This window comes from Wyeomyia smithii, chromosome 2 (assembly GCF_029784165.1).
Source record: "Wyeomyia smithii strain HCP4-BCI-WySm-NY-G18 chromosome 2, ASM2978416v1, whole genome shotgun sequence".
Taxonomy (NCBI): domain Eukaryota; kingdom Metazoa; phylum Arthropoda; class Insecta; order Diptera; family Culicidae; genus Wyeomyia; species Wyeomyia smithii.
The window spans coordinates 221,264,209-221,291,989 of NC_073695.1; the positions used below are offsets into that span (position 1 = coordinate 221,264,209).

The window sequence follows — 27,781 nt, forward strand, 5'->3', positions numbered from 1 at the left end:
TTTACAATTTCAATTTAGGCAAAAATAATGACTCATTTTCTTTGATTTTAAGAAATCATTTGACAGGTAACTTGCATTGGAAAAAAATTCGAGAAACAAAACACAGCAAAAAATGAATTAAAATTAAATCTTAAGATCTCGATACAAACGAATAATTAAACATGCAACAACATTCAGTCTTCTCGGTACGCTTCATTTGTGTAAGTTGCCTTAACGCTCGGCAGGCCTTTTTCCAGTGGGTCTTGGTTTAGCTTGGAAGGAGCATCCTCCAGCATGCTATTATCAAGCGGCCTAATATCGGTCGTTTCAATGTCGTTCTCCTCGTGTTCAGTGTATTTGTATCGCATAGCCAGTATCATGAAGAAAGCCATATCAAGGAACATTAGCACCGCAAATAGGAAGAATTCGATCGATTGGGACTGGACAAATTTTGCCTCAGCTATGAAGACCACCAACATGTTTCCGATGGCAACTGTCAGCAACCAGAACGCTTGAATGACTGATTTCATACTTTCTGGCGCTTGTGAGTAGGAGAACTGCAGACCAGTAATCGAGAACATTACCTCGCCTGCAGTGATTACAACGTATTGGGGAACCAGCCAGAGCATGTGGAGTGAGTTGGAAGGAGTTACGGTGTGTCGTTGAAGTGTCTGTGGAGTAATCAAAATCAGAATTACATTGGTGTTACAGGAATGATCAGTATATACTTACAAATTCGTTCTCCAAAACTTCATGCAGGATAACTGTGTAGACTCCTCCCAGTTCCAACTTAACAGAGGCAATTTTCCGGGTTCCATTATCACTGTACAGATCGTATTCCCCGTCACTAACTGCGAGCTGATCAACGTTGTTCAGTGAAACATTATACTGTACGTCGGTCAACCGTGTGTTTTTCATCATTATTCTTTTAGTAGTTTTGATATTCGCTAAAATTCTCACTTTAGGCAGCCCTCGTTTATCTTTCTCTGTCGAGTCGGCATACTCCAATAAGTTTATTTTGTTACCTTTTTGGCTGATGAAATAACTCACCGCATTGCCAGGATTTAAATAAAAAGTTCCTGTTATATTGGACATGTTAGCCTTCAGACAGAAGCTTTCCGTTGTTTCAGCCGTGAATCGGAATGTTGTGTTCGACTCCGTGGACACATGAATCGCCTCGAATGTCCCAAGGGTTTGTACGGTGAAATTGTTAAAGTCAGGTATATCACTTTTAAAGTGATAATCACATGGCAGACCGTTGTAAATTCGCAATTGAGATTCCGTTGCTGCCGGTATAATCGCATTGGTTTTATCCAGAGCAATCTCAACGAAACCCGACAAAACAAATGCTGCTCCCGCTAATATTCCTCCGAACGAGAGCTTCTGAAGGGGCGTTCGGATTCCTACTTTCTCCAGTACCGGATAAACTAATCCTTCGAAAAATGGTATAAATGCAAGGATTAGTAGTGGATTGATGACCTGCATCTGATCAGGCTTAATAGTAAACGCTCCGATTTCACCGGTCATTCTCGTAGCTTGGAAAGTCCATCGTGATCCTTGCTGATCGAATAAAGCCCAAAACACAGGCAGGGGAATGTATAGAATCAGAATTTTCATCAACGATTTGATGTCCGCTACTATCTGTCTACCATATTTAGCTTCAGCGTAATCCAGCCAGTGATTTCGAGGATTTATGTCATGCTCTTTTACCTTTGTCGACAAAGCGTTTCCAATGCATTTGAAAACCAAAACCACCATATTACCAGCCGGCTTCTTGATTGTGTACATAGCTTTTCCGCAGACGAATACAACAATCGAAAGAATCATAAGAAACGCAGGCACGCCAAACGCAAGGGAAAAACAGTCAGGATCATTGAAGCAATGTACATCCTCACGCAAGATGGGAGTAAGCGTCGTGGAAATAAGCGAGCCAGCATTGATTGCAAAGTAGAAAAGTGAAAAGAATTTCGCTAGTTGAACTGCTTGTTCCGGTATTTTAAACTGATCTCCACCGAATGCCGAAACGCAAGGTTTGATACCGCCGGACCCAACGGCTATAAACAGCAACCCCAGCACGGTCATTGATCTAAAATGGTAAATATAATTGCATTATTTACTACTGGTAGTTATGAAAAATAGCACATTCACTCACGTGGCCGGTAAGTTGAGCGGTGGAATTGCTCCTAGCGCTATTAGCGCGCTACCAACGCAATATACCATCGAGAGGTATAAAATGGTTTTGAATTTGCCTAGCCAACTGTCGGCTAGAATGGCACCCATCAGCGGAAAGAAGTATGCTAAACTGGTAAAGATGTGATATATCACGGTGGCTGTGTCGTCATCGTAGTTGAGTTTCTGCGTGAGGTAGAGGGCCAACACAGCTGGTGAAAAAAAAAACAGTAAGTTAGCCTTAGTGCTTGAAACGCTCGTAACTATACGCAGAACAACTTACTTCGCATGCCATAGTAATTGAAACGTTCGCTGAATTCATTGCTAATAATGAAAAAGATTGATCTTGGATACCGAACAGGCTGTGGAATATAGAGAGAAACAGCGAAAAAGTCATTTTATGAAATGCAGTTTAACTCGCCAGTCTACGTGAGCAGGAATGGTAAACATTTTTTATCGAAAACGCATGTGCAGATGAACAAGAATGTGTTTTTTTTCATCAATTAAGAATTGAGCTTTCAGGAAACGTATCAGAACACTGAATACAAACGTTCAAATAATAAACACTGAAAACTTCGAAGAGCGTCCTACACCCACGTGCTTGTGTTGATATGAGGAAATCTCTAGTAATAATTTGAAGTTTATAGTTTTTAAATAGTCTATTTGACACGGCACGATACAATTTATGTTTAACTGAGCCAAGTACATTTTTTTTAAAATTCTAAATTAGCAGGGAAAATAGGGAGGCCTTTTTTTTATTCTCGCGGCCGACTACGAGCTAGTGGGGATTTAAGGTGAGAGGAGGGGTGTTACAATTTTGTTTTTAACTATTTTATATTACAGAATGTATTTTTGAAAATATAGCAGAAAAATTAAGTGAAATTGAATCAAAAATGAAAGAAAAAAACTGAAGTCAAAACAGGGTGCAAGTCGAACAGAATTGAAGTTAACCAAGTTCACTTCCAATTTCTAGCCCAAGCCCAAGTCCTAAGTTTGAGAGCAAGTCCAAGCTGTTCGAAAGTTCGGTCATGTTTTCGGTTGCTTGCGGATTGGTATTTGAGCTTCAAAATTTGTGGTTTGCAGTCTAATGAATTGCGTTGATTGCTATCTGCCCATCACCGACGTTTCGGTCCTTTTATGGAAGCATCATCAGGGTCCACAATATATTTAACATTTTACGTACAAATAGGACACAATTACACTATATGACATTGAAAAACTACTCACTCGAAACAGTAGATTTTCAACAAATGAAAATATTTTTTAAACGTAAAAACAGTCGCGTCGTAACAGTTGTGGTTGAAGACGGTGCATCTTTTAAAGAATACCTGAGAGTTAGTAACGATCAATGTTGATGAGTCTGTAAGCTGGAATTCCCTCAGTAAATTATTTAATTTATTTTAACCACAATGAGGTTAACAATTTGAAAGTTTTAGAAAAAGCAAAGGTCAAATTCTGTCACATGGATTCAAAATGTTTAATTTGTGGAAATTCTTTTCACAAAAAGAACACATGTAATGGCAATCATATGACAATTTTTTACCCATGCCATGTTGTTTAGCTATTGTTGAGGCAAGGCAGTTTCTAGGCTATTTTTAGTTTTATAAAAAATTAATGATTTTTTACTTTCAGTTAAATTAGAATATTTTCTACTGCCATTAATCTTTGTATGCATGTGTCTCTGTACGGGAGTTTGTGCATATGTTAATGAGTGCATATGCGTCCAAATTCAATGGAGTCGAGTTTGACTTTCGAGGATTATTTAGTCAGCCTGAAATAATCATGATTGGTTTGGTCCTGTCAATAATTTCAAGACTTTTGATTAGTATGTACATCTACACCTGATGTTTGCACTTAAACACCCATTATAAGGTAATGGGTAGCTCAACTTAGTAATGAGCCAATATGACGCATAGTATACTTTCCGTTATCCACAATCCGTTATCTACCACGATTTTGCACGGTCAGGCTTCAAGTAGGGTTTTATTAGCAAACATGTTCTCACCTCGAGAGCAATGGTCGGCATTTTGTTAACAAACTTAAGACCATATATTGGTCAATATGGAAATTTGCATTTTTAAATTATTAAGGCTTTGCATGCATGAAACTTTGCCAATTTTTTTTTTATTTAATAGGCAACATTCGCATCGACAACTAAGATAGAATCGGCGTGAAAAGTCGTGTCCCCGAGTTTCTGCGTCGGTAGGAGGGAATAGAGCGGTCGTGCATAGTGCTTCGATGTAAACTGCGTTTCCGGCTCGGGAGCATTTTACTTATATGAACGTTTTTAGAATATAGTGATTTCGAGGGCTATACCCAGATACTTGTTCATGTCTCACTGTGACTGTTTAACCGAAGATTTCGTCCGGTCGATAAATATCGCGATGAACGAAAACACAATGTATACCCTCTAAAGAATCGCGTCGGCCGACGTGCAGTCGTTTCTTCGAAAGTACTCGGGATTGACAAATAGCTGATGGCTACGAGTAGCAAAGGCTACATCGCGGACCGTATGGCAAGAAATATACTCATGGTTCGTTTTCGTAATAAGCGCGCATCATTGTTATATTCTGTTTTTCAGGTGTGTTTTTCGCGGGATCGTATCGTTTCTATCTAACCCTGGAACCTTATTGTTGCACGACAGGAGAGCCATTGAAAATTCCAACATTGAAAATGGGGGCTCTTCCGTAGTTACTAAAAACGCGTCGCGAAAGGTTTTCTGTTCCGGTACAGAGTCCGGACAGACCTTTTTGGCAAAATCGAGTATCCAGCGATCTGAATACTCCTCACTCTCATTCGAAACGTCACGGTTCCGCATGCGCCTGGCGGTATCCCAAAGAGTGCTCATCGCTGTTTCCCTCGACAACGCTTACGAACCGCCGCCAGTACCCGCGTTTTTTCGCCTTTACTAAGCTCTTCATCTGCTTGCCCAGTGCCTCGTACTTTCGAAGTAGGTTGACAGTGCCGTACTCCCGGTAGTCCTTATACGCCGCGGACCTTCGCGCGTACAGCTCAGAGCACTCTTTGTCCCACCATTTGTTGGGAAGGCGCTGTCTAATCGTTACCCCGGGTATCGGTTTCGTCTGAGCTTGAGTCGCGGCGTCGATTATCAAGCCAGCTAAGTACGCGTATTCTTCCTCCGGAGGAAGTTCCTCGTGAGTCTCGATAGATTCCGCTATAATAGACTCATAACGCTTCCAATCAATATTACGTGTAAGGTCGTAGGAAATATTGGTTGGGTTCGGGGGAGTTGAACCATTAGCAATTGATATAACGATTGGAAGATGATCACTACCGTGGGGATCGTTGATTACTTTCCACTAGCAATCTAACGCTAGTGATGTCAAGCAGAGGGATAGGTCAAGCACGCTTTCACGTGCTGGAGGATTCGGTACACGTGTCGCTTCCCCAGTATTGAAAACTGTCATATTGAAGTCGTCGATCAAGTTACAGATTAAAGAAGATCGGTTGTCGTCGTACAGCGACCCCCATAGCGAACAGTGAGAGTTAAAATCTTCCAGAATCAAAAAAAGTGCGGGAAGCAATTCTGCTATATCAAGGAGTTGCTTCTGTTCAATTCGCGCGGATGGGGGAATATATAACGAAACAAGGCAAAGGTATTTTCCATTCATATTCGTTTGAATGGCAACAACTTCAATATTCGAGATCGAGGGAAGGTCGATTCTGAAAAAAGAATAGCACTTTTTGATCCCTAAAAGTACCCCTCCACTGTGTGAGTCTCGATCTCGACGAATGATGTTGAAATCGTGGAAATTAAGTTGGTCATTTGAATTGAGAAAAGTTTCACAGAGCGCGAACGCATCACAATTGTATGTGTTTATCAAATGTGAAAATAAATCGAATTTGGGGATGATACTTCTGCAATTCCACTGTAACACAGTGACAAAATTCCTAACCTCTTTCGACGTATTAGTCATCGAAAGATACGATAGTAGCTGAAATGAGGGGCCAAGTTGCTGCGAGTTGCTTCAAAAAGGTTTTCACTGTAGGGAGAAGGGCAAGAAGAATGTTTTGAAGGGGATCTGGCATGTTGAAAGTTTTAAATATCCAGTCCACAATATCAGAGAATTTTATGAACCCCATTTTCTTTTATGTCTTCTGATCGAGAAATGGGTGCACGAGGGGTTTTTGGTGCCCCAGGAAGCGGTGAGTACTCCTGGTTTGATTTGAAATTAAAACCGGGTGGTACTTGCTTCGGTTTTTCTTCACGGCTTCCTTTCTGTGTTGTCTTATTGGTTATTCCGCTAGGGGTTATCTTACGACCTTTGCGAGAAAGATAAGGAGAGTTGAGCATTCTCCTCTTCCTAGATCCCTCTGGCAAGGCATAAGAACACCCTTCGACGGGATCGTCAGATGTACCCTCATCGGTTGGAAAAAAGGAAAAGATGTTTCCTGTCGAGGGTGGCTCAGCCCTCTTAAGCATTTCTGCAAAAGAGCGCTTTGATCGTTCCTTAAGGGAACGCTTAATTTTTTCCTCGCGCTGTTTGTACGCGGGACACGCCGAAAGGTCATGCCGAGTTCCCTCGCAGTAAAGACACTTTTCAGTATCCTCACTGCAAGCGGTCTCAGCATGATTGCCTCCGCACTTGCTGCAGCGTGCCTTGTTGCAGCAGTAGGTGGCTGTATGACCTAACTGCTTGCAGTTTTGGCAATGCATGACCCGCAGTACGAACAGGCGTACAGGCAGACGAACCCTGTCCAAAGAGATGTAGTTCGGCAGTGCGGATCCGGCGAATGTTACACGGAAGGAGTCCGAAGGGAGGAATTTCTTCTTCCCTTCTTCGATGGATACTGAATGCAATTGCTCGACATCCAGTATCTTTACATCTTGAATCAGGGGGTTCTTGAAGCAGCCAACCCCGTGACGCAAAATGTCATCGACCGTGAGGCTTCCTTCGGTAACCACACCGTCGATCTCCACGTCCTTGGCAGGGATGTACACGCGGTACTCCCTTGTAAAGAGCTCGTAGCTAGCAATTTCGTTTACTTGCTTCAAGCTACTCACTTCGTTTACTTGCTTCAAGCTACTCACGACAACTCGCAGTTTGTTCGGCCTCACCTTCGTAACCTCGGTTACGGCCGAAAACTGTTTTGCCAGGTCTTTGCCTATTTGAAACAACGTAGGGACCGCTAGCGGCATCTGGGTAAGCTTTTACCCGTATTTCCGATACCCTTGGTACGGGGCTAGGTAGCGGGGGTGGTACAGGGGAAGGTAAGGGAGAACTGCTGGGGGAAATTTCAATTTCTTCCCCATTTGTTTCCACATCCAGGAAAAGTTGCACCTGCATGTCGTCCATTTTGCGGGAGCGTTACGCTCTACCGCACACAAACGAAAAATATTCGAATGTGGGGGGGGGGGGGGGAACAAGTAGTTGATATTAAATTTTAAAAACAATTTTTCAAACTACAATGGATCAAAATAAAAAAAAAAGACAGTAATACTAATACTAATAACAATAGTAATAATATTATTAATAATAATAATTATAATAATAATAACAATAATAATAATATTAATAATAATAATATTGAGAGTAATATATTAATAATAATGATAAAAAGTCTAAAGTGAATACTTCACCGAACGTCTAAGTCACGACCTCACGGCTGATAGTAGGATCAATCGAGTGTCTCCGCAGAACAAACAATCACGATCCAGCTTCGTGTTGTGACACAGTGGCCGTATCTTACACGCGACCTTGTAGATGCCACTTGTAGTTGACTTCCACTCGCTCGATCGTATGGTGGTCCGTGCTGCTAGCGGGGTAACAGCGGTGCGGGAGAATTGTTCTTGCTGATATATCAGCTGCGTATCAGATCACTGGCGGGGTAGCCTGCCCCTACCAGTGTGCAGAAGATGTTTCTGCCGATATATTGCAGACTATTGTTATCGCACAGCACAAGAAATGATCGAAAAAAAAAACACCCGTACGATAACTCGTGTATTGTTATTTTGCGAATCACACGGAGATAAACAATTTGCGTCTAATCGAGACGAAAGCAAAACAACGAATGATTTTGAAGTTTATGGCAGCAGGTCTTTTTTCTCAGACTAAGAGCTCTGCGGTTATGCAATTGACCTGAGTCTCACTTTTGTGAAGGTTTAGTTCAAGCATTTCTAACGTTTTTAGAATAGTAGGACAGGTTTTCCACAAACACATAAATAGATGGCCTTCTGATTGATCATGTACGGCGCTTAACGAGGGTTAAGGGAAGTTGAAACTCACATATAGCCTTTTTCCAAAAGAAATTTTATATATTGCAGCAAACGTGCAAAATAATTGTTTTCTATGCTTCGTAATAATTAGTTTCAATGAACTATAGCAATTTATTTTTTCACTACTACTCGCCAAATTCACGCCCGATTTTCTTACGGTTTATATTTTGATTTTATCACTCTTCTTTAGAAGAATTCTGAATCAAGAATCATGTAATTTCAGTTGTTGAAAGTTTCATTGCATTGTGTCATATCTGTTACAATTTGTTAATGCCAAAATTTTTTGAAAAATGATTCCTGAAAAATGAATGAAGGAGCAAAAATTACGTATTATTCGAGCGGTTGGGAAAGAAGATCTATTCAAAACTCAAATTGCCGAACAATTCGCTGTTCATAGAACGTCGATTTGAAAATGATAAAACCTAGACGTTCCTCTGTTTCACATAAACATGCATTAGTGTTTCTCAACTATGCTAGAATTGATAAAAATAAAACTAATATTACATGTATAATTGCCTTGAAAAAAAAATCATGATAATGCTATGGAGAAAAATATTATAAACTGACTTTTTTGTTTATTCGTTTGAATCTTGAACTAATATTCAATTGAACTATGGAAGTACATTACATAATAAATCAGTAATTAACCCTCTAGTGCCCAAGTTAATTTCCAGACGGGCTTCGGTAAAATCACTATGAATCATTATAAACACTTTTTAAGTATTTATTGAAGATTTTTAAAGATTCGACTGAAGCCCGCCAAAAGGCGGCATTGTGCACTAGAGGGTTAATCAAACCAACACAAACAAAAGGTTTTTCACCGTTCGCCAAATTCACAATGAAATTTTTTTAACGTGATAACATCAAAAAACGCTGTACACCGTTGATTAGCACTTTTAAAAAACGTAATATAAAGCAACCATAAAAAGTCATCATAAAACAAATTTTGCATTGGTTGGACATATGATAAAATTTATTGGAATTTCAAATAAATATATATGATATATGTAGCTACATGTATTTTACATGGTCTTCTCTTTTAGATTCAACCACCATAAAAGTAAATATTTGAAACCGATCAGTTTAAGTTTCAAAAGCTTCAAGTTTGTTTCACTGTGGACGGTCGCTAAAAGATTTAGGGGACGCAATTCCAGGGGGTAAACATAATTTACCGAAAAGATGATTTTTTGCACCCTTCAAAGCGTTTTTATCTATTCTGGGCACAACCTGGGTGTAATTTTAGTTTCTTAAGCCATTTATGATATATAAGATGTTGATTTTTATTGATTTGCAATTAAATTCGCTTCCTTCGAGATCACTTTGTGAATGTTAGTTTTGTTCTTTTGGCGTAATTTCGGACTTCTTCTCTAATCATTTCATAATTTTCAGAACCGTTTTAACGAGAATTCTAAGCTTGATCATTTTTTTTTTCAAATAATTTATAGCCTATCGAAGCATTTGATTGCGATTCTAAGCGAAGTTTGGACCCATTTCGCGGTCATTCTGCTTGTTGTTTTGCAGCTCAATATTGGATCATTTTTTGATGCGGGACTACGTCTTACGATAGAATGTTGTGAGAAATGTGCCCTTTTAAAAACACACATTAACGTTTGCATTAAAAAAATGGATTTTTTTCTGGTGGTGATAAAAAAACTTAGACAGATACTTGTGTTTGATAAATTTTTCATGGTAGGTTATTATATTAGCTTACTTGCAAAAAAATCTACAACCTTGCGAGCGGCAAGTTTCGCAAGTCTCCAAAATATTTGCCATGGCGGACGGAAATATGCGTGTAGGTATGTTTTTTAGTAAACAGTGGAGTCGAAAGGAGCAGGATGACTATTGAGAATGATGGGCAAGCTGTGGATCCACCATCCATGGACGAGGTGAAGAAAGCAGTGAAAGAGCTGAGAAACTGCAAGGCAGTCCCACCGAGTTCTTCAAAGTCGGGAGCGAACAGCTGTATCGTGCCATCCATCGGATCATGTTGAGAGTGTGGTCTGATGAAGAATTGCCCTCGGACTGGTTGGAGGGTCTCATATGCCCGATCTACAAAAAAGGTCATCGCCTGGACTGTAGCAATTATCGGGGCATAACTGTTCTCAATACCGTGTAAAAAATTCTCTCCCGCATCCTGTTCCACAGACTAAAGGCCGTTGCAGGAGACCTTTGTTGGCGAGTACCAATGCGGTTTTCGAGGGGGACGCTCCACGACGGACCAAATGTTTACCTTGCGACAAATCCTCGATAAATTTCGAGAATTCAACTTGCGAACGCCCCATCTGTTCATAGACTTCAGGGCAGCGTACGATTCAGTTAAGAGAAATGAGTTACGGCAGATCATGATCAAACATGGCTTCCCAACAAAGCTGATTAGGCTGATACGTGCCACCCTTGAAGGTTCTACGTCAAGCGTCAGGATAGCCGGCGAGATATCGGACTCGTTCGTGACGTTAGATGGTTTGAAGCAGAGTGACGGGCTGTCGAACTTATTGTTTAACATCGCATTGGAAGGTGCTATACGGAGGGCTGGTGTGCAGAGAAGCGGCACCATCATTACGAAGTCGCACATGCTTCTCGGTTTTGCGGACGATATAGACATCATTGGTATCAACCGTAGAGCTGTAGAAGAGGCTTTCGAACCTCTCAGGAGGGAAGCTGCGAGATTAGGGCTTGTCATAAACTCTGCCAAAACGAAATACATGGTGGCTGGCAGAGTGCGTGGTAGTCCGTCGGAGGTTGGTGCTGCGGTGGTGCTAGATGGGGCAACATTTGAAGTAGTCGACGAATTTATTTACCTGGGAACATTAGTGACATGTGACAACGAGGTTAGCCGTGAGATAAAGAGGCGGATAGCAGCCGCAAACAGGGCCTTCTACGGACTAGGTAACCAGCTGAGGTCCAGCAGTCTGCAAATCCGTACTAAACTTGCACTCTATAAAACACTGATTTTTCCGGTGGCTCTCTACGGCCATGAATCATGGACGCTGAAAGAGGCTGATCGGCGAGCTCTTGGTGTTTTTGAGCGTAGGATTCTGCGTTCAATCCTTGGCGGCAAACTAGAAAATGGTATTTGGCGCAGACGCATGAACCATGAAGTGTACCAGGCATACAAATCGGCGGATATAGTCAAGCGGATAAAACACGGCAGGCTTCATTGGGCTGGGCATGTAGCGAGAATGCCGGATGAGCGTCAAGCGAAGGCTATATTTAGCAGGAATCTCGATAGAGGTTGTCGATTTCGGGGTAGACCCCGCACTCGTTGGATGTGTGCTGTCGACGAGGATGCACGCGAAATAGGTGTTAGGGGCGATTGGGGGGCGAGACCGAGGGACATGGCGACGTATTCTGGATTCGGCACTAGATCGATAATCGGTCTGTCGCCTTAAAAGTAAAGTAAGTAAGTAATGTTTTTTGGTTCTTTCTTCATTATAATTATCAATTCCTTCTCAGTTTCCGTGACAAAATTGTTGGATTAGATAAATCGCAACTGGGAGACTTTAGCGGATTCGCCGACTTGATCGCTTCAAGTAGCGGGCCGACGCCAGATCACCGCGTCATTGCCATTACAGTGTGTCTTGATGAACGACACAACATATGGCAGGCACTTCGTACTATAAATTTTCCCGTTCACGGCCAGTCTTATCTCACATCTTGAAGCTCACATCTTGAAGCTCACTTCTTTCGTGGGGAGAGTAAAATACGAAGTGTCCTGCCAGCCGTTGCCATTCAGCGTAAGAAAGACATAGTACCAAAGATATCAATCATGTAAATGAAATCTAAAGTTAGCCAAACCACTGGCAGTTGATTATGAACGTTACTTCATATTTGCATGTCTAATAAGTTCTGTAATGTCATGGCATTGCCATCAAAATTAGGTTGTCAAGTGATGGAATAAGGCTGTACCTGTTGTAATTCATTGAGAATAGACTATGAAAAGGTCAGGAACATGATGGGGATTATAAACCTTTTTGCGCGATAAAATAAGAAGTTTGGATTTTTGTTAAGTGTGTAGCAATTTTTATATGCATTGAAACTGTATTTTTTCAATAGAACAGTTATTCGATAGCAAAAAAGTTGTTTGTTTATTGAAAAAATCAATTATGACCGAAGACGTTAATAATGAACATTTATAAAAATTTGAAGAAAACTGGCTGTAACTCGGCAAAGCCATTTTGTGCAAAACACCATATCGAGTTTTAAGTTTAGCGCGTAACAACCCGCACTTGAAATCTATCCAACTTTCTCCCTATTACTCAAAGCCACCACTGCCACGTCGCGTTTCGCCAGCAAAACCGACTTGACCATCTTATTCAGCCGCTGCCGCTGCGTTATTGCCTACAATTCCGGAACCAGTGGACGGGACTGCCACTTCCTGAGCCTGACATGTATGTCCATGTTCGTCAGGTACTTTTTCACTGTTTGGTTGCACCGATCTCCAAGCAAAGCGTACGCAGCAGTGTAGCCGGATTTCCCACTTCAGCATTCTTTGAAGCTTCTTATCGCTCATGGTCGTCGGTCGTCTGGAATCGAGCTTTCTTTCGATGCTTTGATTGTTTTTTTTTTTTTTTATTCTCGCTTATTTTCCGTCGGTCTAGTTCCACCACTGTTGTGCCATTCACCGACGCCCAGGGAGGCGACTCCACACCCAGGACCCTAACTCACGACCCGTTTTATTAACGGACCGGCGCCAACGGCTTTACTTCCTCATGCGATGGAAGGCGTGATCCCAGAGATTTTTCGCCTCAGAAAATCTCCCGGTGTCGGCTAGGATTGAATCTAGACCAGTTGGGTTGGTTGTGAGTGGATCACGCCACCTCACAACCATCGACACCTATGTCGGCGGTGGGATTCGAACCCAGGCGTCGAGCGGATGCTTTGATTGTTGTCCAATAGTGCTAAGATGTTGTAGATGCCGGAATGGGCGTATTCGGCGTCCACAAAGTGCCGCACGATGTCCGTTTTCGACGCGGCGGGTGCCGTTCTTTGAAGCTTCACTGTTTTCGTCATCACGGTTAGAGTTTGACTGATAGAGCTTTTTTTTGCTGACTCATGGGTTACTATGCGAAGGTGGACTCATGAAAAATCGGCAATTTTCGACCATTTTTATTTAATGCAAACGTTACTATCACTGAAATCTATCAAATATTTCGTCTCTATCAAAGCATGTTGTTACTAATAATTGTTGTTTTCCATGTGATTTAAATATATGCTATCTTAGTTTGTTTGAAAATTAGTATGTCGTTGCGGTCGTTGCGCGATGGACAGAAAGGCAGCTTTAAAGAAAACTATTTTTTAATCTATTGCATTTAACGGTATGAAACTGGCTATTCATATTTTCATTTTCAGTAGCCTAAAGCAGGTATTAGACGAAGCAAATATTTGCTATTTTCGGTATGATTTTTATTTGCACAAAATTAAATCTGTAAAACTAGCAAATATATGCTTCGTCTAATACCTGCTTAAAGCTGCGAAAGCCTCACGGCAGAAGGATGTGCTTCTTGAATCCACTATTTTAACTCTAAACCGACCGTTGATGATTCAAAATATGTTATGTCCGAAATTGTTCCACATGCGGTTCTAAATATATAGGTGGGCCAAAATATGTTTTTAGTACTTCGAAGATATTTTGATATTTCTAGGATATTTTCCAATAAATTACATTGTTGAATGATGCATGTCACAATAAACACTTGGATAGAGCAGGTAGTTATGTTGGAAAACTCGTGCTTTTTTATTAAATTGGGCAATCCCGGCAAATGGTATTTTTCGGAAAATCGTTCCCGGGATTGCATACCCTAATTGAGAGCATGAAGAAGAGCAATTCCTAATTGAGAGCATGAAGAAGAGCGAAACAGAAACAGTATGAGAACTGATAGCGACGGACGCGTTGTGGAGCCAACAACACAGGCGGAGGCTGAAAAGACGGGTAGCTAGCTGGAAAACGGTAAAGCTGCTGGAAAGGACGCTATCCCGGACGAACTTTCGAAAGACAAATTATGGAGGCATCATGCTGCTAAATTCTGCGTACGAAGTGCTTTCTTGTACATTGTCCTTGAGATTCATATACCTTGGTACTCTCGTGACGATGCGTGCTGCGGAGTCAAAGGACGAGTTGTAGTTGAGGAGTAGGACTGCAACGGACTACGTAGCCAGCTGAAGTTCCGTAGCTCACAGACTCGTAGAACACTGATTCCCCCGAGGAAGACTAGGTATTAGGTATTATTTAACCATTTTCGAAAAAAATTCTAATGATTTGTTAATTTTCGTTCGACGTTGTATAATAAGAGTTCAATTTTTCAATTGTATGAGGTTACATTTCAAGTAAAACTTACAAAACAAACAAAAACAAATGTGATCGAGAAAAACATAACAATTTGCAAAATAGTTGCCTACGATAAAATACTGAACTAATCCAGAAATCATTCACTCGTGCAAAAGTTTGACTCCGTACTCTATAATAGTCATGGCAAAGCCTAGAATTCGGATTCTACGCAGATTTTTCAGAAATGTCGTTTTTGACCCGGAATTTTTTAATGGCATTTCATTTTAAAATCGCTTATTTAGAATGTCTAAGGATCGTTCGTTTTATATTTTTCCGTGATGTTCAGCTCATTTCGTAGGTGGAAACAATACTGCTGTTAATCCTTTTTCGGAAGTATTTAGCAGAAATGGTTAAAAACCTTCAGCAAATAACGTTTTCTACGCGAATTTCGGAATTCAATTTTTTTTTAAACAAATCAAATGCTTGGTTTTTGTAGGACAGTACCTATGTTGGATTTTAGAAAAATCGAAAACTACATGGCGATATTTCAAACATCTAAAATAAAAACCGTTAATCAAATTTGACATCATGTTTCAAAATAATGACAAATAGTGTAAGCTTATAATGTATCTGTATTTATAAAGTAATGACATAATATCTTATTATTTAATAACGTATTGACTGGTAATATTTTTACATATCGGCAAAAGAATTATCGCTTTAACCGTACAGTTTGAACGTCAGAGTATAGTTAAAGGATTACGTTTGAGCTTTTGTTTTAAATAACCCATGATGTACTTGACTTTTTCATAGTCGGGTACTGTCTAACGCCATCACTTAACAACTTAATTTTGATGAAGCTGTATGATGTTACAGGACTAATTGGATATGTTAATATAGATTGACGTTTATAATCAACTGATAGTGGTTTGGTTAATGGCAAATCTCTGGGACATGCTGATTATTTATGACACTACGTTCCTTTTACATCCCGAAATCATCTTCCTCTGTCTTCAGCGAAACATTATATTTTTGGCGGTTTTTGTCGATGCAACTGGATCAGAACATTTAGCCATGTGCGAATAATAACACGTGTGTCTAAAGCAGGTATAACACGGAGCAGATATTTGCTATTTTTGGTACGGATTTTATTTTGTGTACTAAAAAACAGCAAATATAAAACTCAGTTCACTCTGATTTCCTCACGCTTCAATGGGCCCGTATCAGGCGAGAGGAGGTGTGTAGAGGACTAAACGCAATCAATGGTAACTTGTAGTTGCTACACATGAAAAAATAACCAACTTTGGTGTACCTCAGGTTCATAGTTTGCTAGGAAAGAAGACAGTTTTAGTAACTCGTGTTTGGCGTGTGCGTGACCACTGACAGCTTACGAAACTATATATATTCCGACGATAATATTTAAGATTGAAAGGTGAAAATACGTGTTTTCTTAGGAAATTTATGATTCATGATAAAAGTAAATTCAATATGTGAGTATTAAACTTTTCCCATGACTCATTGATAGTTATAACTTCGTTCGATATTACTGACACTTTGCTTGTTGTAGGAGAAAACCAACAAAAAACTGCTTTCTAGTATCCGTTCGGGTCTGAAAATTCGACCAAATTTAAAGTCAACTGTGAAAATTGGCCTAAAGATATGTGGAATGGAAAACATAATAGAAAAATAGGTTCAAATAACAACAAGCTATCAAATAAAAAACTTTTCGGTAAGAGTCAAAATTGTTGTCCAAAAATGTTATGTATTAAAAATAATACTAACATTCAGTTTGTTGTGCCGTGTCAAGAAAATATTTTGTGTAAAACAATGTAGTAGTTATTTAGTAACCAAGTCAACTTGAGTTCAAATATTAAATGAGACTGCACATAAAATTACGTCACATTTAATATAGGAAACGCTCAGCAGTGCATACGACTGTTTGCAAAGTCAAACATTTGTACAGTGGCAAGGTTCCGTCATTTTCTGGTCATTGAAGTTGTTTGTTTTAGGCGCCAAGTCGTAAAACATGCAGCAACAGCAGTGCCAAAAGTTGCACGTTGTAACTGGGTTAATTGTTGGCTGGTAATACCGTGGCTATGCTCGTTGAAAAATTATTCATCCCTGATTAACGAGTCAAACAAGCGAGCAAGTGAATATGATATTGTCGATTAATCAAGTTTTATCGCCATTCGGGTGAAGGTAAACAGAATTGCAATATTTTAAAACAACCGTGTTAATTATTTTAAAACATAGTTGATTAGAAGCAGTATTATGTCTTTTATAGTTTAATGTGTTAAGTCCAATGACCAATTCCATCAGAAATTCGCTTTGGTGGTCTGTTACGGTTTGTCGTCGATTCGAATAGCCTTGAGCACCTTGGGAAAAAAGGGGAGAGCGAACGGCGTTCGCAGAGAAATTCAACGTCAATGCACTGTGTGCAACTTTTCGAGACATAATGGAACCAGTTTGACTGTTGGCGAAACTGCAACACAAATTCCATCATATTGGAGACGAAACCCATCAATTGTGTGGCTGCTGCATAGGTTAATTGCTCTATGAGAATTTGCTCAAACAATAAAATACAAAACTATATAGGAAACTTTGACAAATTCAGTCGAGTTGAATTGTGCAAATCTCGTAGCTAGCTTCGTATCACCCCAGCTAAAGTCGGGAAAGAGGGTCAATGTCGGCCATTCCGTAGTAGTAGCGTGGGATGCACCATAATCGATGCAAAAGGTGTTTTTTCAGCGGACGGCCGTTGGACACCGCGCCAAGAATAGTAATTGAGGTGAGCGACAGTGTCAAGGATTGGTTTGTTTTTGTTTCGGTTCATTGATGGTCTTTTAGATCGTTTCAAGAAAGTATGAACGAAAGTTGTATAACATTTCGGTGAAGGTGGTACACCTCCTACACGCTTCGATCGGTTTTGCGTGAAATTGCAATATCGAGTTTTTGGCTGCTCTCTGTTGCATTTTTATTAGGTCAATGGTAATGTTTTTTATTTCTCGCTTAGTGGTCGCCAAATTGTATGGATGATCTCGCAAGTTTATCCTTTTTATATGAATCGTAATAAATTTGATAAATTGGTTCACGAATTTAAAAACGGTTTTTACCTTGCTTGATAAAGATTCTGCATTCTATTACTTCGTGTGTCGAGTGTTTGGGGTGCATGCATAACCGGCCGATCATGTACAGTATCTACTACCCTCACTAATTATCTGTGTATGGATCGTGATTTATAACCAAGGTAAGCTACAAGTCGGACGGGTTGGCGGCTTACAACTCATCACCCTAGACAGCAGTAATGTAATCTTTATTCGATACGCCTAGACAGTCTAGGTCCGTTTATGATTCAATAAAGGTTTCTTCAAGCTAAGGAGCCGATCAACAGTAGTCATTATTTACTTTTCACCTTCTCTAAGGTTGCGAAATATGTCAACTTGTACATTTATAATGTTATTGTTCATGTTGGATGGAGCTGTATGTACACTTCGTCAGTCTAGACCATTCCGAAGTGCGAAAGATAACAATCACAGTAGTATGATTGTAATTTATGTCGGCTTTTACATTTTGGGCGATAGTATTGGTGTTCGAACTGAAGACTGGTAATAGAGGCAAACGGTTAAAACATTTACTTCCATGTGAATGATCATTGCACAGAATCATCAGTAAATACTGTCACATTGAGTCGGCAATTAAATCGTGGCTTGGTAAGGTGATCACATATGACCGTCATTGTTCTTACAGGTTTATTTTCACCTGAAGCACACACACACTATTTTAAAGATAACTTTGATGCAAACAATTACCACTGATATGCCTGGGGGAGTGGATAGTAGCAGGAAATTTGTTTTAATTGACTTTCATAGTGAGAGTAACTGAAATGCGAACAGATAAATACCTTTTAACAGTTCAAAACAAACACACACTTTTTATCACTGTATACAATGTGTTTTCTCTCACAAAATAGCTAAAAGATACAGGTATAATCTTTGTTTAACTACAGAGTGCAGTTTTATTACTACATTTGCAAACTAAGCTGTAAGCTTCGGTGAGCGCAAGGAAAAATAGGCAGTATTTAACGAGTAACTGCTGGATTTGATCCCAATCATATCCGTACATTAGCGTGAGACACGTTAGAGGTTTTTATTGATATCTTGTTTTCCGCTCTACTTTCCAAATCTATTCACCAATGATCATGCATAAACCAAGATTGCTCGTTGGTCTCTATTACCTGATTAGTCCAGCTATTATCGTATTCAATAATAAAATGGTGCTTGGTTAAGAGCGAACGCATATAACTTATTTTTGGCTTATCGAACGATGGTGCTTTTCGTTTCAGAAATATATCTAAACATTATGGATAACATTATGAATAAGAAAGCTGAGGAAAACAACCTTTTTAAATAATGAAAAATTACAAAACTAACAACAGTTTTGGTTAATATATTCAAGTATAACAATTTAGTAAACCAACATCCTTTTTCGTTCAATAAAAATTGTCGATGTACAAGGCTACAGCAGTTTGAGGTAATTAATAGTAAAACAGATGAATAAATTGAATTCGTAATTTGAGAAAAAAGCAGACCACAAAAATTATACATTTCTACGAAAAAAGAAGAAAACGAAATGTTTGAGAACTTTGTTCCTAGATGATGATTTTTTTTATATTTTCATTACATTATAGCTATAGTATTGTGATTTTAACTTGGGCATCTGCTCCTTCGTGGTGGATTTAAGCTAGCGAAGTGTCTTTAAGAATGTAAAATCTAATTATAAAATCGGAACAGGGGACGCCATTATGTCCAATTTGAAATGCTTATCACTTGGTTAGTATTTGGCATATTTCCTCTGTTCTTACCTAAATCCATCGAAAAATTATCTACGCATCCGGCCAAAATTCAGAAAATTGTGCCATCTATTGTACTATTGAAAATTTATTTTTTATTATTAATGCTTTTCTTAGCATGGTCGACAAAATATTATCCCTGGTTGAACAAAGATGCACTTTTTGGGCTTTAGGCTTATGTAACGCGCAATAGCGTTGCATGGCTGAGAATGTGGCACTTCATGCTTTTATCCGACACGACATAAATTATGTCCCCCAGCCGCATAGGTGCAATATGCAACACACAAACAGTGTTGAGAGTTCTTATTTTTAACTTTTTCTTCGCGAGGATAACATTACAAAGCGTGGTATACAAAAATGGAACGATATTTATCTCTCCGGAAACCATTTTTTTAGTTGTTATGAGAAATTAATAATAGGATGAGAAACAGAATAATCAAGGGTCCACTATCTCCTCAATCGAAGACAGTGGGCCTGAATGAAAACGACAGTTTCAATAACGGAAACGAAACGCCTCATTAAATAACTGTCTTACGATTATATAAAATACCGTTCATCACAGAGAAATCAATAAATGAATCGAAATCAATTTAAAAATGTATCCATTTTCTGCGTGCTGAAGAAAACCCCTTGTAAAAAAATTGAACTACTTGAAATGCGTTCAGGAGGATTGAGAACCTTAATTGATTATTCTAAAAGTTTTCCAAACCAGTTTTATATTCTAAAGATAAGTGCTGAGAAAGAAAAAGATTCAACCACACAAAAGTATGAACATGTAGGTAATACGATACTATTACTGGTAAACATTTTGTAATTTTTGTTGAGTAAAACACGAAAAAGTCTGATTAAAAAGATGCGCAATAGCTGAGGCAAATTCGTTATCCAGGTTTCAAACCTAATCCGAATTGCGCTAATGTCGCACAATATTGATGCAGTTTCGCACCAACCAATTTATGCGTGTAGAATTGTAAGAGATGGCAAATCTTATCGCGCCGTAAACCGGAGTATGATTGTACCTTTCAATACCCATTGTGCTATCGAATACCTATTGTGCCATCCGTTGCCAGTGTAAGGACAGTGAGGGGAACCTGATGACCGATAGGTCGCTGGTGGCCAGGCGTTGGAAACAACACCCCGAAGTGGTGCTGAACGGTAAGGTAGGTAGGAGAGTCGTCGAGGGGAACAATTCATGAGCAAGGTAGTAAAAAATACTATACCCTCATAAGAAGGGACACAAACATGACTGTACCCTTCTTCTTGTACCTGTTCAAGACACAACCCTTTCCGCATATAAAATTCTTTCCCGCATTCGTTTCCATAGACTGAGACCGTTGCAGGAAGCCTTTGTTGTTGAATACAAGTCCGGTTTTCGAGCAGGACGATCTAAAACGGACCAAAGTTTCACCTTGAGACAGATCATCGACATGCATTTATGGACTTCAAGGGTACGTACGATTCAGTGAAATGCAACGAGTAGTGTCAGATGCTACAAGAACATGGTTTCCCAACAAAACAGATGACGGTTTCACATCAAGCGTCTGGACAGTGAGTGAAATTCAGGACGAGTTTGTGGCGTTGTATGGTCTGAAGCAAGCGGAAGGGATCTCCTACCTGCAGTTTAACATAGTTTTCGAAGGTGTTGTACGAAAGTCAGGTGTGCAGAGGAGCGGTACAATCATCACGAAGGCTCAAATGTTTCTAGGCTCTATGGACGACTTCAATGTAATCAATGTTAATCGTAGGGTTGTGGAAGAGTTCTTTACGGCTCTCCAAAGGGAAGATGAGAGCATTGAACTTACCATAAACACTGTTGAAACGAAGTACATGGTAGGCGAGTCCTACGAGCGTTAGCATGGTAGTGGTGATGAATAGGGATACTTTTGAAGTGGTTGATATATTTGCCTAGCTCGGTTAACTCTTAACGTGTGATAACGAAGTGAACATTGCGGCAGCGAACAGGGCTTTGAACGGATTGCGTAGCAAGCTTGGGTCCCGCAGCCTTCAGATCCGCACGAAATTTGCGATCTGCTGATCCTCCCGATGGCACTCTATGGACATGAATTGTGAACGTAGAAGGAGGCCGAACGGCGAGCGACTTCGAAGCAGACTCCGCACGCGTTGGATGCAGAGTTGTCAATAATATTTTTGAAAGAAACTGGAAGACTACTGAATTAAAAACTGGAACAAACTGGATTCCAAATTAATTTAAAAAATGGCAAAAATATTTATTGTGAGAGAGCTTCTCTCTGGTGTTTACTAAATCCAGTGTCAGTTTTCAATACAGCAAATAGGAGATACCACCTCGCACCAAATTATTCATTTTTTTCAGAACTGTTCCGTTCGGGCTTAGATTTTGTTAAAATTACAGAATAAAAATTTTCGTTTGAAAGCAGACAAAATTATAATTGTTACGAAAAACCAATGACAGCGCAATGATGAGGAAAGTTTGTTTGCATAGTGGTAAAAGTTTCATCAAATTCGAATCAATAGATCAAAAGTTTTCGACGATGGAACGTAGAAGACGTGAGAAAATTTTGCTTACTAACGTCAGGTGCAAAAATTACGAAGTGCCTCAATTTTCCCAAATCAACCGTACACAGCGTACTGGAACAATTCAATGAAACTCTAACACTGGATCGTGCTAATCACAGCAACCGCAGAAGTGGAACGATTGACAAGCAGCTACGATTGAAAGTCTGCACAGCAGTTCGGACGAATCTGTCGGCGTTAAGGGCTGCGGTCGTTTCACACCAGCAAGCACCCCAACAGGTTCCACAAGCAGAATCTCGTTGCAAAACGCCGCGCTAGGATGTTGTATGAGAAAGTCAAATTATATGTAAAAACGGATTTCGCGGAGCTCCCAGGACAAACTGCTATATGTCCAAGCGCAAGGTTGATGTCGCCAAGCGGTTTGAATTCGTGTTTGCTGACAAGTTCGCTCGGAAGCTGGTGGTGTGGCAGAGGATCTGCAGCTATGGCAAAATAACCAAGATTTTCATCACCGGATCAACCGTAAATGGCCAGGAACAGGGCCTCTAGAAGCGGATTTTGCCGTTCATCCAATCACATGACGGTCCGATGAAGTTCTGGCTCAACTTGGCCAGCTGCTACTACAGCCGGGAAGTGAATTAGCACAAGGAGAATCGAATAGATATCATCGAGCCCAGATTTTCGTCCAATTGAAAAATATTGGGCGATAATGAAGAGCAAGATGAAGAAAAGTGGCAGACCAATAAAAAAAACGGTTGATTTACATAGTTGGTGGAATAAAATGGCGGATCGAGTTGACAGTTCCACTGTGCAGGAGATGGTGGGCTGTATAAACGAAAAGTGCGTGAATTCATCCGAAACTTAGACGAATAATTTTTTATGTAGGTATTTTTAAAGATCAATGAATTTGCTGCAAAATGGTATCTCACATGATATGTTTTTTTGACAAAGATATGTCCCATTTTGTGCGAGTGGATCAAGCTTTATGATGTTCAAGAAAAACTAAATTCTTGTTGCTGAGTGCTATTTATATAGATTTCAACATGTTTTGTACATGAAAACAAGGAGAATTCAGAATTCGGCTTTGATTCGAATTCCGAACACTTCAACGCTAACCGCTAAGAAGTAGATAGCTAAACTGTCTAAATACTAACCGCTACTTCTTTCAACACCTGCTAATTTCCTGTAAGTGATCCTGCAGTAAAGAGCTATTTAACACTAGGAAAAAAGACATTCCGAGGAACAAAATGGTATGTAATAATCATAATTTTTATTGAACTAGCTATAAAAATTCGATTTTTATCTAGGTGTTCGAAGTTTGAATCAAAACGGTACTTTTGTTTGCAAGAAGATTTAGATTTTAAATTCTTAACATTTTTGCTTTCGAAGCGATTTGGAACAGAAACGTGCGCCGTACCTAGCCAAAAATTTCCCATACATTAACTGTTAGCCGCTCTTGTGTCTTATTCTGATCTTCTTTCCACTCTCTCAACAACCTACTTCACTAAACTTGAAAACAATTATCTTCCGTATCTATAAAGCAGAGATTTCACAGTTCAGTTATGAACATAAACTGCTGGTTCGTAGCACCTCCCTTAAAATCCACTGAGATCTCAAATATACAAAAATACATATCACTTCCTTAAATCTTTTTATATACATGTTAACAATATTCAAGAGAATGATTAAATTACCTCTCCTCTTCTCGTTTACATCACTTAGAAAGGACAAATTTTCACATTGATTACGTCAGAAACATTTTAATTTTCATGGGTTATTTTTAAATGGGTAAATCAGGAATCTTCTTAAGATAAGTGTTTTCTTGTTGATATTGTAGCAATTTCGTTGCAAATAGTTCAAATTTGGTTTCTAAGTCTTCGAATCTTTTTTGAAGGAACATTCACCAATTCTGTAGTTAGTTAGTTGGAACATAAGCATGATAAAATAGTAAACATACGTAAAAATGAAATCTCAATCCCAGACCCACACTTTGGGACAGCTTTATTCACTGATTTTCCATTGTTTCGCCGATTCACAGGTTACGATTAAGCTAAATCACTTGTAAATAATGGAAAATTCCAGATTTAATTATCTGCGATCGATCGGACGTTGTACTCTATGATGCGTTTGTAATCAGCGAAACAGCTGAGAGCAGCCTGGCGGAAAATTTGGCCTTGTGTGGCTGCGTATGAGATGATTTGATTTCTGTTCATTAAATAACACATCGATCCCGAGCCAGTTTAAGATGAATGTAGGTATTACGCAAAATGTTGTTTCGAACCTTGTTGTGGTTTGTGGTCGACAGCATTGGAGGTTCAACGCTTCCTACGGTGTGGCTAAAGGTTAACTTCTTCAGACACACTGTATATTAGGAGAGATGACAGTTCGGGCAAGTGGCAACCAGATGTGCGAAGTTTAATCGGTCTGCGACACTTTCGACTGAAGGCCGAATAAATTGCCATTAATTGATTCGTGCGGAAGTGGCGATTTCCGTCACGTATCATATCGGGTGGGTCAATGATTGAGAAATGAGAAACATGTCTTCTGTTGCCATTGAAATAAAACGATAGGATGGGGATACAATCAATTTCAATAATGCCTGGTTTTTTTTGGGTGATAAATATCATGCCATTTGCATAATAACTATGAGCTATAACAAAGTTTAATATTTATAGATTTTATGCTAAAGAAAGTTTAAAATAGAAATATAGAGCCGTGAATTAAGGGTTAAGCCCATACAAGTTATTTTCGTTTTAGATGGAAATTAGTCACATCCTTTTTAAACACAAACTCACGAGAGCACAATATTTAGGTGGTACACACAAAACCTTGTTCGTATTGTTGCAACACAGACTCAATCGGGAGCATGTTTAGTAAGTGCTGTAAAAAAGTACGACAGAAGCGAACAATTCAATCCATTAGAGTGATTCATATTGTAGTCGGATAATTTTGCTTTTGGTAGTGCAATTTGATCCAAAGAAGGTTCATCGGCTTTTCAATTATATTTGAGATATATTTGGAGAAATATTTGGAAAATCAAATACACAAACCCGACCAAGGCTGTCATGAATCACACTAGATTTTTTTTACCGATAATCATCATCTGGGAGATTGATCTCGACTAGCTGGCGATCGCTGCCAGGCAGCATCTCCAATGGCGATTTCGATGCAAATTATAGAAAATCGCGAGACTACATCTATCCACGGCTGCCGGAGCGCAAAAAGCACCTGGTACAAGGCACGAAACTCAATTTTAACGAATCGTCAGTTTTTGTTGTTGCTTTTTTTGCGTGTTGCACAAAACTTGGTCGGTAAGTCTCGGCGCGGTATGCAGCGCACTAATTATATGAGTAATTGCCCCAAAAGACTATAAAAATGAAGCTTCGGTGGTTTTGCGCGGTGTTATGAAAGCACATCCAATAGTTTAATGTCCAAGTCTCTCTTCCTCCGTTCTCTGCATGCAGAAACAGCCCGCGCGGTGCGACCGGCGATGAAAGCCAAAAAACTAACCGTGTTTCACTTCATTCACGCAGATAAGCGATATGTATGGATCAAGTTTCTAAAGTTTAGTTCAAGTAATAGTTTTATCTTTCCATCAAAGAAGAAGATTTGTTATCTAGATCGCGTTTCCTGCGAAATAAACGGCGAAGCATTTGATGCACTTGAAGTTTGGTATTTATGATATGGCATTCAGTTTTCCGCGCTCCCAAAGAAATCGTGAAAGCATAAACACATAAAACACATATATATATAAACACATAAAAGTCACAAGCAAAATGCACTGGGATGATTAGCAACACGCTTTAGTCGAAGCTCATGCATTTTTTCTCCTCAAATGAAATGTTTTAGAACGTATGACCTTTTGGTTCCGACATAATCACTGTCGATAACATGAATGAGCTTGGTAACATTAAAATATTCAGAAAAAAAAACAATTGAAGAAATGTTTATTTTGTTGATGTTATTTTCTAATCTTTTAGAATATAATTCAGGTTTCACACATTTGGAGAGATTTTGGATCGTGGTGGGAATAAAATTATACACTCTTTCTCAAATGCTACTAATAACTATCTTCATAGCTAACATATTAGCAATAAAGGTAGTTGTGAGATTATATCCTCTTTGTTATCAAGTAAGTTTATCAGTAGTACCTAATTGCGGGAGCAAACACAACACTTTTAGGAGAAGTGCGAATCGGATTTTTCAGATCCAATTTTTCTGCTCCAAATTATCAAGAAAAGAAAAGAACACAATTTTCTACATTTTCAAGCAAATTCTTTTTCACTGAAAAAGAAGTTAATTTTTTTCACAGTGTGACTCGCTCTCTGTGAAAGATCCTAAGTTCTGATTGCATTTCAGAAACACAAATAATTGTCAATTTAAATATTAGCAATTTTATCACCAATCTAGAAACAAACAAACAGTATGATTGCGTGTAGTAATAACTCTCATTAGAATCAATTTGTGGTTACCCCACAAATTCCCTGTTGGAGCCTCACCAGCTGAAAGTGCAAGTGCAAAAAATCATCGCATTGTTCGAAGCGCTATCGAACATTCTTCGATACAATCTTGTGAATAGATCTAGATAAGTACTGCAGTTCCCATTACAATGACGCAAGGAATGATCTGTTTGGCAGTTAGCCTGTGCACTTGTGGAAAATCATAACCTTTAAATTTTCTGTAGTGTACACAAAAGACACGAGACGAATCCCAATTACGTGCTATCCGTGTATAATTACCGGTGAGCTAGATACTTCGAATCGGATCGAAACCATGTTGCCTTGTCGTGGTGTTTCGTTTATTGCCGTTATACGCAGGAGTACGGTCACTTGCTGACTATTGTAAAGTTTGGGATTCTTTTGAGCACTGAATTCCTTTACTACTTTCGATAGTTCACATGTCACAAACCATGTCAAAACTGACTAGGGAAGGCAATCCTGTCTTTTTGGTAGTATTCTGCAGTACACCGCATGCAAATCATCCGTTGCTTCCCAATCACAGATACACTAAAGTCTGCACTCAATTTGTTTCCAACAAAAACATTCGTTTTTTTTTTTATCACAACCACACTGAAGTCACAGTTGCTCAATCAACATTTGATTATCAGCTGCTTTTTTTGGTTCACGGAACACTGTCGGTCGGCTCTGTTTTGGGGGGAAAGTGCACTAATTTGGTAACGTTTGTTTTTCATACAGCGGGTTTATTGATCTACAGTACGATCGCAATCAGTCGCAATCACGCGATCATAAACCGAAGCACTTACTTCTTCATTTTTCAACTACCCAAAATCAACGGACAATTTGATTAACCCCCTCACACTAGGGCATTGATTCCGCATCGGTAGAGTGAAATGTGATGCAATGGCTGATAGTGTGGTAGGTTTCGCGATTTAGCGGGAAAGAACGACGATAAATGCATAGAAAGTGAAGTCCGGAGCAAAACAAACAGCCACAAATATTCAGATCGACACTCGTGAAAATTTGGCCAAGTGGTTTACAACACTCTACCATCTACCAGCAGTGGCGGGCGGCTGTCACGCTTTGAACGAACCTCGTCGATTGTCGGCTAATGGAAGACTGGCTCAGGCAGAAACGTTTTACCATAATAAATGTGGAGAATGAATTTTCAATAAGTTTCGTCATTACATACCTCGGCCGACGGTTGCAACGAACCAGCACGTGCAGTCACGGCGGTCGAAAGTATTGTGATCGTCTGGTAGTGAACACGATCAAACTTTTGAAATAGCTTTTTGATCTACCCAAAAACATGAACAGAAATCTACGTGACCGTC

General features: G+C 39.5%; 1 protein-coding gene across 1 annotated transcript; it reads right to left on the reverse strand.

Moving 5' to 3' along the window:
- LOC129724825 (peptide transporter family 1-like) lies at positions 1-27,551 on the reverse strand. Its single transcript, XM_055680034.1, has 5 exons — positions 26,730-27,551; positions 2,432-2,510; positions 2,132-2,360; positions 712-2,065; positions 1-650 (listed from the first exon to the last, which is right to left on the reverse strand). The coding sequence occupies exons 1-5, from the start codon at positions 26,763-26,765 to the stop codon at positions 174-176; spliced, it is 2,175 nt and encodes a 724-aa protein (XP_055536009.1). The 5' UTR covers positions 26,766-27,551; the 3' UTR covers positions 1-173.
- Between the last annotated feature and the right edge of the window lie 230 nt (positions 27,552-27,781).

Excerpts from the sequence above, each read along its gene's own strand:
- LOC129724825 (XM_055680034.1), bottom strand. The coding sequence starts at position 26,765 with ATGGTTTCGATCCGATTCGAAGTATCTAGCTCACCG. Across the intron at positions 2,511-26,729 it reads TCGAAGTATCTAGCTCACCG|CCTGTTCGGTATCCAAGATC; the intron begins GTAATTATACAC and ends TATATTCCACAG. Across the intron at positions 2,066-2,131 it reads CCGCTCAACTTACCGGCCAC|ATCAATGACCGTGCTGGGGT; the intron begins GTGAGTGAATGT and ends TTACCATTTTAG.